This window comes from Thunnus albacares, chromosome 21 (genome assembly GCF_914725855.1).
Source record: "Thunnus albacares chromosome 21, fThuAlb1.1, whole genome shotgun sequence".
Taxonomy (NCBI): Eukaryota; Metazoa; Chordata; class Actinopteri; order Scombriformes; family Scombridae; genus Thunnus; species Thunnus albacares.
The window spans coordinates 7,300,180-7,318,249 of NC_058126.1; the positions used below are offsets into that span (position 1 = coordinate 7,300,180).

At 39.5% G+C, this 18,070-nt stretch overlaps 1 protein-coding gene across 1 annotated transcript in view; it reads right to left on the minus strand.

Moving 5' to 3' along the window:
• cnksr2a (connector enhancer of kinase suppressor of Ras 2a) overlaps positions 1-18,070 on the minus strand; it is a 49,186-nt gene that overhangs the window by 29,237 nt on the left and 1,879 nt on the right. The window contains exons 2-3 of the mRNA XM_044339079.1: positions 7,063-7,226; positions 5,527-5,729 (exon numbers count right to left, since the gene is read on the minus strand). Coding sequence (XP_044195014.1) covers positions 5,527-5,729; positions 7,063-7,226 — 367 coding nt within the window. The remainder of the gene's footprint in view (positions 1-5,526; positions 5,730-7,062; positions 7,227-18,070) is intronic.

The following is an 18,070-nucleotide window of genomic DNA, read 5'->3' on the forward strand; positions in this document are numbered from 1 at the left end:
CACAAAAGCGCACCTATTTACACGCCTCACCTTGATTACGTGTCATTTCAATCCTTTAGAAACAAACAAATGCACTGTTAAGACCTGGATGTTCTTGTGTGAAATAGACTAGTCTGAATGGAGTTATTAGGCCTTTGTGGATTTATTATGCTTCGCTTTGCCATTGGCACCATCGAATTCCCAATGTCTCCTAAATGTTTGTATGCACGCTCAGAGTTTCCACCGAAGTGTTGTCATGTCTGCTTTTATAAAAACCAATTTTCCTGCGAGAAGAGGTGTCTTTAGAGCCGTTTTTGTGCAAACACAATGTTTATAAATGAGGCCCCGGCTGATTTGGACATAACACACTATTCAGGTGTGAACATGGTGTTAATGATAAGGAATGTACTGCAGCTAATGGGGTGCTAATGACTGCATTCAGACACAATGACATCAAAACCCAACAGTATTACTGATATACAGAACATATACATATATATATATATATATACAACAGAAACACATTACTTTACTTCATTTGTTCTAAAGACCCAGATTGAAATTCGGCCACAGCCTCTAGTGTATGGTGTATCTGTGGTGTGTGTGTGTGTGATTTGGGTCATCAGTATTGAGGCTGTGTGCTATATATATGCAGGACCTAAGGCTACACAGACTGTTTGCAAACCATCATGCTCCGACCCTCGAACAACGCTCGAACAACATTTTGTTTTCCAGCTCGGATGACGTTAAACAGCCGGCAGAGAAAGACTCCGTTTGTGTCCGTTTCACACTTGTTGTAGTTCTAGTTTTGAAGTTTTCCATTTCTTTTTTGGTTATTTTTGATATCATTAATATTTCTACAGTACCGAGGGCTTTTGTTCTTCATTATACCAAGACCACAGAGAATACTGGTTTCTAATTGGTTTTTATGACACATTAAACATAAAGTCAATGATCTGTTTGTTTTTTTTTAATTCAGTATTCAAGCTATTTGTCTTTTTCCACAATATGATGCTCAGTTTTTCTGGCATCAACTCTCATCTACTTTAAACAGAAAACTTTCAGAAAGGCTTCAAGGCTCAGGGATGTGGACTCGAGTCATTAATTTGATTACTTTAGACTTCAAATCAAAAGCAAAAACTCAACTTTGACCTGAACACAAATGACTCCTGACTTCACTCAGACTCAATTTGACTTAATATCCTTCCTGAGTTGTAGAAAAAAAAGTGTGCGGTGAATCAACTCTGTTTCCTGACAACAGATAGACTTTGAATGAATCAGACAGCAGCCAATCACAGCAGGAGCGAGCAGGAGAGGAAGGTGCATTTGACATTTCAGTGCAGACCAGCAGATGATACACTGAATGATCACATTCAGATGTAAAGACTCAAAAATATGACAACATGCAAAACATTTAGCATAGAAATGATGATTTATTGTGATCAGTTAACTTGAAAATGTTTTAATGTTTGTCTGAAAGCCATTAAATTAAAAAATTCTGTTAATTTTACTATACTACCCTGTTTTTTTTTTGGCATTTCATAATAAGTACATCACATTTATGGGGATTCAAATCATGCAACTTAAACACTAGTTAAACATAACAATATATGTCTCCCCTTAATTAGTCTTTGGTCACAAATCAGTCATTGGTGCACGAGTTTCACAGTGAGATCTAGGACACTATTTTGGATTGACAACTGAAGATTTCACTACGTTTCTCTTATGATTGTCAACTTTTGTCTCAGACAAAATCGCACTAGATTTCCTATTTCCACCATCATCCTTTTGTTCTTCTAAATTTTCAAATTCTTGCACTAAATCTTGGCAACGTATCGCTGTATCTTGACATGATGAGATACATTAAACGTTATCTTATCTGGTCTTAAAAGGCTACATTACAATAAATTGATTTTTTTGCTATATCTTGATCAGAATTTCACATTTAGGGCAGTCGTGGCCTAAGGGTTAGAGAATCAAGCTTGTGACTGGTTCAACCCCCCAGACCAGCAGGATAAATCTGGGTGGGAAGAGTGAAGAAGCAGCACTTGCCCCTCCTTCATTACCACCACTGAGGTGCCCTTGAGCGAGACCCTTAACCCCGACTGCTCCAGCAGAGCTGCTAAGTGGCAGGCTGTGGTTGTACTGGGCAGCTAACTGTGTGAATGTGATCGAGGCTTTCCTGGAAAAGTGAAATTCCCCTGAATGAATAAAGGTTAAAGTGCTCATTCACAATACTGGTTAAAAATAGAAGTACCAATTAGACCCAGAACGCTGCTTAAACTACTGTATTTATCAAGTTATCAGCAAAATACATCACACATAACCTGTAGTCTCTGTGGCTGTGTTATTAATTCATACGGTAGGTGGGTGCTTTCAAATGTGCATATAAAAAGGAAATGAGGAGTTCAAAGAGACAGAAACGCATCTGCAAATTTCAGTCATCGTGGAAAGATGAATTCACTTTTCTCCCTGGCAGATCTAAAGAGGAAGGTTGTTGATTTGATGTCTGCGTAGAGGAACGGAGATGGAAATCATATTCGTTTCCACAGAGGAAGAGAGATGAGCGTATACTGTATATATATATATATATATATATATATATATATAAGGAGAGATCAGGGTATCAGAGGCAGAAGGAAAAAGATGTGTACTGTGCAGACAAGTGTTACTTTAAACATGAAAAGGTTGTAAAATGCCCTCTCAAGTCAATTAGAGAGAAACAAGAAAAGGCTGTAGATTCGCTGGCTGGGCGCCGACCTGCTGTTGCACTTCTCCTCCGTCCCTGAGAGCTCTAATAAATAGCAATCAGAGAGAGATGAAAGTTCAGCGTCTATACTGTTATGCTTCATGCTCATTTGCATCTGTCGTAAACATTTTAAGAAAGGAGTCGTATTGCGGGTTTTAACGCGAGGCAGATCCTAGCGGGGAAAGCGTAACGATGTGTGGAAATCGTTAGTTCAACATGCAGCTCTTATTTCAATTTTTTAAAAAAATCCGCTGGTTTTACTCGCTCATTTGTTATTTCAAGGCAGCCGAAATCAATTTCAGAAGATGAGATTTTATTGAAACAAACGTTTATGTGTTTTAAATATATCGGCGTGCCCTCGCACAGCTGGAAATCGGTCTTTTAGTCACGTTCGGTAAGTATAGCGTAGAGGATAAAAACATAAAAGCAGTCAAACACATAGATATGTCTCAGGAATGATGAATAGAGAGCATCAAGTGCCGGCTCTGCTGAGTCTATCCCTTTTCTCTATGTCGCTTTTGCCATTTACAGTTGCATCACGTGCGTGGGCGTTCGTGCGCGAGCGCTTGCATAAGCGTGTGTCAGTGTAGCGCGGGTGTGGGTGTGTGTGTCTGCGAGCCTGTGTGGTTGTTTCTACGGGGGTCTGTGCGCGTTTTGTGGACGTGGCTCTCTATGTGTGTCTAGATGGCCCAAGGACAGATGTGGGTGCCTGGCATTTCAAGAACCGATGTCAAAGACCTTTAGTTCTGTATCTGATGTGTGTGTGTGTGTGTGTGTGTGTGCGAGCGTGCGCATGCGCGTGTGTGTGTGCTGTGTTCAGGAGATCGTGTCGAGTCATGAATAAATGAAGTGACAGAGAGAAGAAGAGAGCGAGGGAGAGACATAGAAACATGGCGAGAAAGAGGTCTGACATTATTTCTTGAGAAAAAAACAGAGTTCTCAAAAGATGTCAACAACCGACATCTGCAGGAAAAACGTGCAGGAGAGTCTTTTGTTTTGCAGATTAAAGCCTTTGTTGTACAAAAAGAAAAACAGAGAATAAAAAATACTTTTATAGGTGCTGGGTAAAAGACTTGAATGGAGGGAAGATTTATAATTCTAGTTTCTATATTGAATATTATAATCTTTTAACTATGGACATTCCCCTAAAGATATCATGTACAGTAGATTCTACTGAATCTATTTAATGACAATCTCTGTGAGATTAAAATGTTTCTTTATTCAATTTATTGGGAGCTTTCAATTGGGTCTGTTTGGTTTTTTCACAGCTTTAGTTATACAAAGTTTCTTTAGTGTAAAAAATAATAATAATAGTTTTGCTAGTTGATAGCAGGTGAAGGTTTTAGAGCTTTAGAGTTTAGATGTCACAGAATCTGTGTAAGTTGGATCTACTGCGGGATTCTTCTTTTATCCTTTTTTATTTTTGCTAAAGGATGGTTTTAGCAATAAATCATAATCTGTATTCATAGTGGTTCACTGTCTGGAGGTTCAGCTAATCTCTTGGTACCGTTTTTTAACTGATAAATGACTGATGTCACCTGGCTGCGATGCATTTTCCCCTCGGGGACACTAAAAGAAGACTAACTGATTGATTGACTTGGAAAATTATGAACTTAGGATTCATTGCAGTTAACAAAAGGACAAATATAAATTAATCATTCTGTTGCTAATGTCCTAACATAAAAATATGGTCCAAATCTAAGTGCCCTGCTGCCAAACAAAACTACTGCGGCCTCTCTCTCATGCCCCAGATGAAAGACATTAAACTAATGGACCTCGTCCAGCACCTGATATAACCCCTCTCACCATCTATCACTCTCTCAAAGAGCAAGAGGAGAGAGGATACAGCGTGATTTCATGTTCGTGTCATATGGGAGTTACTGTAATTATCAGTTTCTGACTGGTAAATACTGGTTCAAGTCACCATCCAAGTCATAATTACGACTGGGAAACGTCAAGGTAATTAAACCCAAATTGAATGGATGTGGTGCTATATTATTAATGCACAGTAATTTTAAAGGGGACATATCATGCACATTTCCAGGTCTATATTTATATTCTGGAGCTCTACTGGAACATCTTTGCATGATATACAGCTCAAAACACTCCTTATTCATCTTATACTGGCTCTTTATGCAGCCCCTCGGTTCAGCCTCCGTCTGAAACGGGCTGTTTTAGCTCCTGTCGCTTTAAGACCCTCCTCTCCGATGAGCCCACTCTGTTCTGATTGGTCAGCTTCAGAGGCAAACATACAGTAGTAGCAGGATTTCACTTGTTTTTCTTTACTTGAAATAGAAACTTCTCAGTTAGATCCGTACATGTTCGAGCCGGAATCCGATCGGTAATATGCGAACGATAACGCAAACAACACATGGAACAACCTTAGCAGTAACCTTAGCAACAAAGACTATGAAACAGACAGAGGTTGGTGGGCATGTGCGAACAATCTGACGTCAGTTCGATGAGGAAGTAGAGGTAATATTGCATTCAGAGCAGTCTGAAGCCCTGGTTTATGACTTGTAGGCGGCATTATTACATATGTTCACCTCAAATTTTGGAATTTTGACCATGTTTAATGTAGACATCCGATATTATCACCTTATATAAATGACAGAAAATCACAAAAAGCATGATATTACCCCTTTTACCGGCTGACTGTCTTGAGTTGTCCAGTGACATGAACATTTGAATAGGTGTACACACAGGAATCTTTAACAGGTGTAGACATTGAGTTACTTCCTTTGGATAAACACACTGAATCTGCGTACAGGACAAACACAGTGATGAAGGGGCCTTACCTGTCCAGCCAGGCTAGCAGGCTCTTGGCAGCGGTGATGAGGTCGACCACGGAGGTAAGCAGATCGTTGGGGAGCCGCCGCGAGCTTCTGCTCTCTGATTGGCTGCTGCGGCGGCGGCCGGAAATGAAGTTCTGCAGGTTTTTGGCCGAGGCGCCGAGTTTGTGAGCCAGAGTCCTCACACTCTCCGTCTCCAGACCTGAGTTCTACACACACACACACACACACACACACACACACACACACACACACACACACACACATACAGATTAGCTGGACCATCAGACAATGAACCATCATGAATACAAATTAGAATCTCATTTGTCAACATGTTTACCAGCTTTTCTTAAGGAGTCTGCTGCATATTAATGAATTTATGACATTTTCAGTAGAGAGAAAATAATCATACTGACTCCAACAGAAAGACACTCAATAGATTCAAAATATATCAAAACTCTTGTTTATTTATGTTTTTGCTTGAATCTATTTACTGATTTTCACATTTTTATCACATAAATTAAGGATATCAAAATTAAAACAGAACAAAGAACATTAAGAAAAACAATCAAACATAAAGGAAACAGGAAAATTGTACATATATATAGTTAATTAGTTCATCACTTCATCAGAAAATACAAAGCCGGTGGGGTAACTTGGACTCCAGAGTGCATAAATCGTCCCCATGTTGTTTGAAATGTTTGGCCTTTTGCAGCATACATACGTCAGTGTTTAACAGTTGGTGCTTCAGATTTGTTTTCCTTTGAAGTGCAATACATTTATTATTATTTATGTCTTATCAGAATGTAACAAAACCAACTTGTTTACTTGTTAAACTGCTTAAATGTTACTTTGGGAAATACTTTTTCCTATTTTTCCAGTTACATGAACAAAACATGGCACTTTTACTTATCCAGACCTTTATATCTTCCAGTTGCTCGTCTGGTATTGATGATCCTTAAGTTACAACTAGCTTGTCTGTGATTTCTGTTTTCATGCTATAAGTAATTTTTCTACTCCTATTTACAACCCCTATTTAAATTAGATACACAATGACACACTCGTTAAATTACTTTTGTATAAACTCATCTCTCAACTTCTGCTCAATGATCAGTTTCAACCAATTAATGCTGTCATATATTAAGAAACAAACAAATTAAACCAATAATTATGCATTATCCCACTGGGTTTAGTGTTTTTATTATCTCTCCCCAAATGCCATATGAGTCATCAACGTTAAAGGTAAACTTCAGGAATTTTAGGTGTAACTTTTTCAATACAAATATGTCACATTTCACACTTCTCACCCTATAGTTTAAACAGGATCTATTTCACAACCCAAAACTCTTCCAACGAGCCTGTTTCTTAGTTTGTGTCATTTGGGAGATGCAAGGGTTTAACACTCGACATTCACAATTTACTCCCTGCAGTCCATCGCGATGTGCACTCAAGCAGAACGGCAAACACTACAGCAGCAGCTGTAAAGATGCTAATGAGAATCCAGCACTGCATTTGAAGTACAACATAAATACAGAAACTCACCAGAGCACAGAGCAAGTCGACTGCCTCCAGTATGAGCTCCTGGTGTCCGATGCGAGAAACTCCCAGCTCCTCCAGCTCGGCGTGGCTAATCCTCAGCAGCCGCTCCCCGCAAACACCTCCACGCTCAAACACACACACATACTGCTGCAAGCAGTCGTCCAGACCTATAACAAACACACATAGTATTAAGGTTACACACCGTACACTCGTATTTGTTCCAAAATGAGATCACAACCACAAGAACAAAAAAAAATCAATCTTTTTCTTCTTCTTCTTCTGAGTGAGTGGGAACAAAACCAGATTCGTGACAGTATTTGTGGTTGATGAAAATGTTTCTTCTATCAAACTCCAATGAACAATAAGCTGTAAATAACCAGGTTTGAGATAGTGTCTATATTTCACCACAGTGTCTCTATAATGAATTCACAATGAAAAAGCAACAACTTATCAAGACATTTCTGTCTATATCTGGAACAAATTAATATTTTTAGCTACGCTAGCAGCACGTTGGTCCAAACAACAATATCTCAACATCTACACAAGAAATTACTATGAAATTTTGTACAGATATTAATGATCCCCAAAGGATGAAATCTAATGACTTTGGTGACCCCCTGACTTTTCCTCTGGTGCCAGCAGGTTCACGTTTGAGATTTTAAAGGACCAGTGTGTTTAGATTTAGTGGCATCTAGAGGTGAGGTTGAAGATTGCAACCAGATGAATACCGCCCCCCCAAGCATGTAGGAGAACCTATGGTGACCCTCTCTAGTGCCAGTGTTTGGTTTGTCTGTTCTGGGCTACTGTAGAAACATGGCGGTGCAACATGGTCGGCTCCCTGGAAGAGGACTCGCTCCCTATGTAGATATAAAGGGCTCATTCTAAGGTAACAAAAACACAATGTTCCTTATTTTCAGGTGATTATACATTAATTAAAACACACATATGAATATTATATTCCATTTCTGCCAAGTTTGTTCTGCTAGATACAGCTAAATTCTACACACTGCACCTTTAAGTCAAATATCTCAACTATTTGATGGATTGACATTAAATGTGGTTCACACACTCATATCCCCTTCAGGATGAATTGTAATAACTTTGGCGATCCCGTAACATTTCATCTAGCGCTGTCATCAGGTCAAATTTTAATTTGTTGAGACTTTTGTTTATACAGCAGTGCAGAACTGCCTGAGTAATGCATATGCCTCACATAGCAAGAAAATGGATTTCATTATTCCAAAATACCTTTTTTTTCATTATAATGATAAAGTTTTCTCATAATAGTATTTGCTTTTGTTGTGACAAACACATCCAAGGTGCTTTCACAAACCCATCTACAATGTCACTTTGGTTTTTTTGTCCAATATGAGACGAACAGTGTCCGCATGCTGATAACAACCCCATCTAGGTTGGCAAGTAAGAGAAGAATTTCATTATGTGTTGACCCGAAAACAAGGTAAGACTTTATCAATTTACGCTTCCATTTCAACAGCAGCAACACTGCTGTTTTTATGAGATACAGATACACTCCAATATTTCTTGTTATAGCAAGTATTTATATTTCATTATAACAAGAAAATGTACTTGTTTTAATGTGAATAAACATCTTGTTTTATTGAGTTGTTTTTATTGTCGTGAGAAAAAATGATCATTATAACTCTTTCATTATAACAAGAAAACCTTTTTTGTTATAACGTTATACTGAGCAAATATGTTTTTTTGTCTTATGGCAGCAATAAGTTGCTGCAATAAGTTTATAACCAAATACCTGCAAAACTAATGACATTCCCATCAACCTTAAAGATGTAAACAGGTAAACATCATACCTGTTTAGTACGGTTTAGTATTAGCATGTTAGCATTGTCATTGTTAGCATGTTAGCATGCCAATGTTAGCTCTGTTCCAAAGTAGCCTAATGTGGCTGTTGACTTATTAGCCTTGTTATAAAACAAAAGTAAGAATATTTTAAATTGTTTCAAACAGAAGTCAACTTGTTTCAAGACATTTCTAGAAATTATTGTCATTATCTTGAGACAAAAAAGATGAAAACAACTGATTTGCGTTGGAATAGGGTTGAAATAATCTTACCGCACTTGCACATTTTTAGAAAGACTTTAAGCATTCAATTACAGAAAGTTAACTTTTACTGTTTAAGTTTACTTTTAAAAAAAGTAAAGTGACAAATAAGAGAGAAGAACAATAAGCAAGTAAGGTCAAATGAAGATCGATTGCTGGTTGAAGGTGCTTATAGCGACTAAACTTCCTGTAATCACATACGTATTTATGGCAATTAATGAGATTACTGGGGAAAAATGGGCCCAAGGCTCATCCCCACAACACCATCGCTCTTCATGACCTGCTCACTGCTCAGACACTCTTCCACACATTCATTCCCTGATCGATAATCAGACACTAGTTGAAATTATAGGCTTCAGGCTGCACTCCAGAAGCACTAATCAGCTTTCATTACAACACTTTTCACCAATGGCTTTCCTCCTTCAAAGTCTGCCTACGGAGAGGACAGATTTCTTAAAGTCTGCGCAAGAAAATGCAAGACAGATTTTCGCTTCTGCTTGTAGCAGTTTGTTTCAGATAATACAACAGCTGCTGTGTCATGTTTTTGAGACATTTTAGCTTGTTTGCACTTTTGTAGATTTCAGCCCGACACTATTTCATAGCCAGAATAGCATGAAGTAAAAGTATAAAATACAGTATGTTTTCAGAGACAGCTGAGAGCGACAGGAGGCGTTTTAGGTCTTAGTTTGTTTATTTTTCTGTCTTTTTTTTATTCAAAAGGGAGAAAACATTTAGTTCCTGTCCATTTACGAGCTAAATGTGTGACTGAGGCCTGTTTCTCCATTAAAAGGAGAATAAATGGAGAGAGAAGAGAAATAAAGAGACTCCCTTTTCTTCCATCTCCCACCGCGCAGAACGGACTGATACAGATAATCAACAGGATTTAGACTTCTATTCTCCCAATTCTACCAAAGCTGAACATCGCTTCAAAGGACCGTAACAGTTATTTTGAAAATCTTATCTCATAAACGTCAAATCATGTTCACTCAGGATTTTTTTTCTGACTGTTTTTCCCAATGCATCATGCTTCACAGGTTAAGATTTATCCTGAGCTGATTTAAATACAGGTGCTGGTCATGTTACATGAAAGGTGTAAGGACAGCTCTGGGACTGATTCAGAGATAATTGCAGGTCACAAAAGTGGATCCATGGAGAACACATGTAGCCTCGGTTTAATTTGCACAGCAGCAAGAAACTGCAGATCTTTGAACGGATGATGGAGTTTCCCTTTAGCCGGACAATTTTGTGTGTGGTTTTTTTTGTTTTTTTTTTGATATTCTGACTCAAATTCAACTTGGACATTTGCACCACTGCTTGTGTTTTTACTCACAGACATGTTACATTCACTATGGGAGGTGACAGTATTACAGTCTGACCAATGCAGGATTTTTGAGGCTGATACCATTTTTTTTTTAAAAACCTGAGAATGACACACAACACTGACACAAATAAACATTTTTTATATGGTTCCCTTAGATTTGTTTTTCCAATAATTGTACTGGACAGTTGGAAAATACATTTGTCACTACTCTGGTGGACAAACTATATGATTCTATACTACTAAATGAAGCTTTGGTGAAAGTTTAATCAAGTCAAAATCCTTCTATTCACAATTCTAACATCACCATAACTGATAATGATCTTAATGATATTTCTACCTCGTTCCTCGAGCCGATCCATCCCTACATGCTGTTCTTTAATGATCATCTCCATTCTGCTATTCTTTCTTTCAGACCTGCCATTGCACAAACCACCTCCTCCCCATCAGCACCATGACCCTCCTTCATATCCAAGGAGACTCATCCAAAGATTTCCATCAACCACCTGCTGGCTCCACTTCACCACCACCACCACCAGCGTCTAGTCTCCGGGGGGTTCCTGTCTTGTCTCCTATCTTCATCCGGCCCTTAATGAAGATGCTTCACATCAATGGAGTCAAATTGCCAAATATCTTTCTCCGTTGCTATCCTCAATAATTAAGCACCAAGGATTGATCTTTCCTTATTGAACTTTAGAGAGGTGATACTGTTTTAAAACAAATCTTTCGCATTGGCTGACATATACGCCAATATCAATATACAGCATCTGCAATGAGCTAATATCAGCTGACATATTGGCCTGGTCCATTTATCAATTTTACAATCTGTTTATCTGTTTTGCAGCACTAATAAATTCGCACTACTTCCACACAGCAGCATGGTTTGTAAGTGTTATCCAGTAATTTATGGATGTACAGTAAGTACATCTTAAAAAAATAACTGCTTTTGCATCCTCCTGTGCCAAAAACGAGCACTTTTTGTACACTTGTAGAGCTGAAACTACAGCAGAGACAGAGGAGTCATATGAAGTTTTATTGATTTCAGAAACAAAAGGGCCTCAGATCAGCACTATCTGTGAGTTCGTGTCCAGCTAAGAGTCTCCGAAGGACCTAAAACAAACTCTATACCTGAAACAAGAGTCGAGAGACTGGAACAGAAGAGGTAATGGATGGGCAATTAGGCAGTCATCCAGGTAAGGCTTTATTCTCTGTTGGATTGTGTAACGTCTGTGTTGTGAGTACGTGTGGGACATTCTCTTTAGATCTGCGAGTGAGCAAGTGGGTGTGAGCATTGTTCATGTGTGTGCGTATGTGTATGTGTGTGTGTGTGTGTGTGTGTGTGTGTGTGTGTGTGTGTGTGTATCAGCTGGCCAGAGCGGGTTTGCTGAGTCAAAGGAAAGCAGATCAAGACAGAGCGGCTCAGCGGCAGCCCCTGGCTCCCAAAACAATGAATGTATCCAGCTTCTAACCTCTTAACAAACAGCCAACTGGCAAACACACAGTAGTACACACATACACACACCTCTGAGGAATGAGCATTGATTTCCCCCCGCTTTATAATACAGTATGGTCCCCGCTTTATAATACACTCATCTATCATAACCGCGCTAACAAAGACGGAAGGGAAAAAAAATACAGGGTGGGAAGAGAGCGGAGGAAGAGAAGCAGCAAAAAAAAAGGAAGGAGGAGGAGAGGAAAAGAGAAAAATCTTTAAATTAAATTGCATGTATTTCACACATGCTCTCACTCCCAACTCGTCACATACGGACGCTTGATCAGGAGCCCTTGGCGTCACTTTTTATCACACTGGGTAAGCCTTTAGCATAATTTTTGAAGTGGTTTTTTTCCCCCCACCCGCATTCTACGAAGACCTGCTCGTACTCTTCCACTGATTGGCTCTGACCCTGATATTCTCACCCTAACCTTTACTCCTCATGACTAAATCTAACCAACGTAACCAACGAAGGCAACCGGTACTAGCCAATCAGAGGCAAAGTAGGATGGAAAAAAAAATAAGGCCTCCAACGACGTCTGAAATAGATGCCATGAGACCGACGACGTCTATATAAGGTGGCAAATTTCTATATTAGCAGGAGGCGGGTTGGGTAGATGGTTAGATAAATAGATGACAAAAAGGGGACCAAGATGCAGGAGATGCTGTTCACTTGTACACAGACTTTGTTTACTGCATGTTGCACGTGCTACCGCGAATCCAATTGGCCAATCATGTGACAGCCTGCAAAACAGAGTAAACATGTAAAAAGCCAAAGTCATGGATACAGCGTTGGAGGCGGGGCTCCGTTCATTCCTATGAAAGCTGCTCAGTGGCGAATGAAGTCAAAAAAGCCACTGTCAGCTGTAAACAAATTACCTGGATGTTGCTGACGCTTCTTGATTGTTGGGCCCATACATCGTGCACACCAGAGACTTCTAACTTATAGTTAGCCCCCTGCTAACTTGAAAGGGGATAAAATAATTAAATCGTCCTCTAGACTTCCCAAATGTTATTAGACTGAATGGATCAAATTCTGAAATGAGTCATGTTGCGGGGGTTTGTAACACTCAGAAGAATTTATCCAATGTTACAGCCGCTCCTTTTCCCATCACTGGGTGTGGGAAAAATGCTTTAAGGGCCCAAAGCGGACCCTGAAGTTGTAAGTCCACACTTTGGCCACCATGTCAAAGGCCTGTAACTAAATGCACAAACTTGCAAAAGAGAGTTTGCAGGCAGACACCCAAATGTTCAAGTATGTGCAAGCTTGCAGCACATACACATAAAAGTTGACAAAACTACAGTTACAGATACAAAACCCTGTTTCCAAGTACAGCTTTCTGAAAGATATAATATTCCATACTGACTCTGCAATTCCCCTCACAAAAGCTTTAAAGCTTCTTTCAGAACTTGACTGGCCTGCCTGTGAGCCAGACCTTATCGCCATCATTATCATCATCATCATCACTGGCTGACCTCACACTTTTGTGGCTGAATGGGAGCAAATTTTAGTTTCAGAATAACATACCCAGCAATCACAGAGGTGTTAAGTCTGGGTGTCCACATACTTTCGGCCGAGTTGCATACTTTTGAATTGCGGTAATGTTATTTTTTTTTTTTACTCAAGTCATCCTAGCACTTTCTCCACTCGACTGCGAGACTTGTGTTTTAATGAGTGTTAATAGCGCACGGTTCCTAATAGACGTGAAGCTGATTAAAACAATGTTGGCTCTCGCAGGCAAAGTGTTACTACCGCTGAGAAGCAGAAGGGGAGAGATACACTGTGTAGCAAAAGTTCATTGATAATCAGCATCGCTTATCGCTGGCAGAGAGGGAGAGCGTGAGTGCCCTGAATGCTAATGAGTTAAATTATGAGTGACATCAGCAGCGACTGCGCACACCCACACACCCACACAGAATGAAACAGAAACTAAACAGTGTTATACAGGTAACATATGCATACAGTTCAACATGTATGGCTGCTGTATAGGATAATTATTGTACTGTATATCAAATGAAAAACACTTAAATCTCCCTCTCACGTTCTATAAAGTGACAGTGACCAGCTGAGTGTATGTGGGTTTGTTGTATAATGGTGTCTAATCTATGCAACCGTGCACTCATGTGTCTGCATGTACAATTTAGGTGTACAATCGCCTGTGCGTTCATGTGTGCGCATGTGTTCGACTGGTACAGAAAAAGTGTGATTCATAGCTGACTCACACCCTTAAACTCCCACAGAGGCACACTTTTCACAACAGCAGGCGAGCCAAACTCCTACAAACACCCCTCTATCTCTCTGTCACACACACACACACACACACACACACACACGTCTAATAAAACTAGATTTTGCGGTGACTTCTAGGATGTTTGAGAGGCCTATAAAAGATCTGGCCCTCCCAGTCGGGTTGTGTGTCATCTGTTCCAAGCACTCTGAAGCTTCGGTAACAATAAAACTTAGACGAGCGTTCACGTCGTCCCTGGGATTCGTAAATGCAGGATGTTGGAAGCCCTGCAGTTATTGGAAGTGAGTTTACGACCGGAAAGTTGCCAGTTTGAATCCCAACGTCGTCTGAGATGATCTTGCATCGGGGATATAAACCAGGCAAACTGTATTACTGCATTAGTTACTGTTTTTTTTTGTGCCTTTTGTGTGTATTTTTTTTTTTTTTGCAGCTCTTCCCTTTGTTGTTTGTAGACTTTTCTGGCTCAACTGAAAGACTGTCTGTATTACTTTCCTCTCACTATCACATCAGTCTTGTGCCAATACAATTAGGAAGGCTTAAAAAAGCACAGGCCTCATGCATGAATGAAAAGTCAGTGGAAAGAGGCCACCGAAGCAAGGAAAATGCAACTTTGCTCAAGGCAACGCTACAGCAAAGAAATGCTCACTTGAGTTAGACATTTTCTACTTGGAAATTTGCATTTCTCAATAAACAGAACACATATACTATACTAGTGACAGTAAATGTTTTGTTCCAATCAGGTATTTACAGCCAGAAAAATGTTCAGTAATTAAACACCATGAGAAAAAAAAAACTTATGATGGTAAAATATGTTGATTTTTAAAATATTATCACCCAGTTGAAATGAAACTGGCATAGTGTTTATAATAATGGAGCAATTAATTTTAAAACTGCACAAAACAGATTGCTATAGCATGTTTTTTAACTCAGCAATGTTGAAATTGTATATGTTAGTTCCATTGGGCAATAAAACAACAAACACTGATTTTTCTTTCTTAACTGACCTCAAATTGTGGGTCAAATGACTCATAGTGACAAAAAAAATGTTAGTAGCAGTTTTCTACAGCGTTTTAGCATCTTTCAGCTCATTGTTTTGATTTTATGACCCACAACTTTACTGTTTTAGTTCACTCTCACCGATCAAATCCACCTTGTTTCCAGTTGCAGCTGTTTTCAGTGGAAAAAGCTCTGATGAACCCACTGTACGTTACCCAACCCAGCACCAAACAACAGACAGACAAAGTTAGCAACTAGCTGGTGAACATAGCGGAGCATTTAGCATCTAAAAAGACAAATATTTCCCTCAGGAGTTGGTACAGACCAAAACAGAGCAAACAGGACATCAATAAGAGAGTGAATGTTGGACTTACACTCAACAGGTAGCCAGAAGCATGACTGTTGATAAATGGGATTATTGCACCGGATCTGCTGGATGTGTAAATAGGCAACTATTTGCCAACGCATTACTTGTATCAACTTTATAAGGTGATAGTATATCAAGGTTGTGTGCTCAAAGCTGTGCCATTTCCATTTGCTGATTAAGTCAGTGAGATGTGGTTTGTCAGTGAGTTTAGTTTGTCAAACTTAATAAAGAAGGAACTTTCATGCTCTTGTTTGAATTGTCGATTCATCGTAAAAGTGCATTTTTATCAATCTGCTTAGGTTTCTCTCAACAACTTTTTAAAAATGCACCTTTAACTTCACTTTAATAATTCTACATTACATGCTGTATTTTAAACTATATTTAAAATATGAAAATGATGCATTGAAAGCAACTGAGCTTGATCACTGAGCCTGCAACAGTAATGCAACAAGCCAGAGCAGCGTCATACTGGAGTGACTCTGGCCTCTCAGTGACCGAAACACTTGAAACCAAAATTCCCCCGTGCATCACATGTTTGCTCAGTGCACACAACAAACGCAGGAACTGGCTTTTCTGATGCAAACTGAAGAACATTTTTAGGTAATCTACATCCTCATATGTCTAATCATGTCTCACTTTTAGTCTAAAAAAGATCAAAGGCTGTGGTTATCATTCTGGCAGCCTTTTCTTATGACAGTGGTGTCATCAAATGTGTTTGTCCAGCGTTCAATATATATGTGCGAGGGAAATGAGGAGAAATTCAGCCCGGCATCCTGTGTGAACAGATGATAACAGGACGGTGAACATGGGACAAAAACTCCCAGCATTCTCAGCAATGTCAGTTCTCATATTACCATTGAACTGTACCACTCCCATACTGTTTTAGCCACAGCCGTGCCAAGTGAACAGCGCTCAGACCTTTTGGCCCCAAACGCTTGTGGCATATGTGATCTGTACATGTTATTGTACACACACACACAAATACAGTATATCATGTTTCCCTCTGTCGCCACAGACACACCCAAGAGACCCAGCATGAACCGAATACCACACTAAGGCATGCCACGTGTGTGTGTATGTGTGTGTATGTGTGTGTGTATGTGCGCAAATGTCCGAGGACCCGGGTGGAGCCTTCTGTTCAGAGCCTGTGTGTGTGTGTCTGTCAGCTGTTCTGCACAGACGGTCTGAGATGAACAGCTCACTATCCACCCACACACTGACTGCACACACACACACACGCACACGCACATACACACACATACAGAGGCACATATAAACACATGCCATATGCACACGACCAACCGATAACCCATCCAACGATGAGGCTCCGAGAAACAGTACATCATGTAAATAAATCTTTTGTCACGATTTCCATTTTCATTTTTATTGAAGCCTGTGTGTCAATAGATTCCCTGACCCGCTTTTTATGCAACAGACATGATGAATAACAATTATTGCTAACATTAGTCGATATTAGTCATTTTTCTCAGTTCATGTGGAGGGTGGGACTTTGGATCAAGCTGTGTTTGTGATCAGAGCCTGATGAGACATGGTGCGATGATGAATCTTGGCGTCGCCTTCCAGCGAGAGAAAAGTGGCAGTGATTGACCTAAAGAGGGTGTTAATAAAGGCTAAAAGGTCACATTTTAAGGTGAAAAATTGATCAAACAGTAGGTGGCAGGTTGAACTTTTTAAAAAGCCTTAAAGGGCAGGTTCACAGTTTTTCCAAGTCTGTCTTAAAACAACAGTCAGATGTCGATATGAACAGTGAAAGAGGTTTTTCTCACTGTGATCATTCCTCCTGCTCATACCGGCTATTAAATCATCACCCTTCAAATTCGCTCTTTGTGTTTCCTTGGGCAGAGTTTCCCTGTTGAGCTTTGGGATTTTGGCACTAAAAAGACTGTAACTTTGAAAAATATCTACTTGATTTGACTCTTTCAGATGGCTGAAGTTTCATATTAGCTTCACATAAACTTTTTAATATATTTTTGCACAGAAGGACCCCATCACCGACATTGTAAGTGCATCATGAAGGGATCTTGTCAGTATGATCGGTATGAACAGGAGGAATGATTGTGGGGGAGAAAAACATGCGTCAATGTTCTTTTAGGCACCTGACCACTGTTTCAAGACAGACATGAAAAATTGTGAACCCGTCCTTAAGCTTTGAACGGCCAGATTTTGCTGCAACTTGTACTTAATTATCCTTCTTTTTATGCCATATTAATATTTCATGTGCAGAATCACTTTTATCAGTTCAAATAACTTTCATTCTATCTCATTATGAAATATACATATTTTCAAAAGTGACATTTTCTCTTGAAGTTTTTTTTTTTATATATATACTATTTCAATACTCTTTTCCACATTGATAATAATTTGCGGTAACCTTTAAAGTACAGCACAGGCTAGAAATGTGGTGTTAAATTAGACCAGTGGTGGTCTGGAGGTTCGGATGCCCTAGGGCGAACTCTCATTACAGTCTCATCATGCTTTAGGGGGTGCTA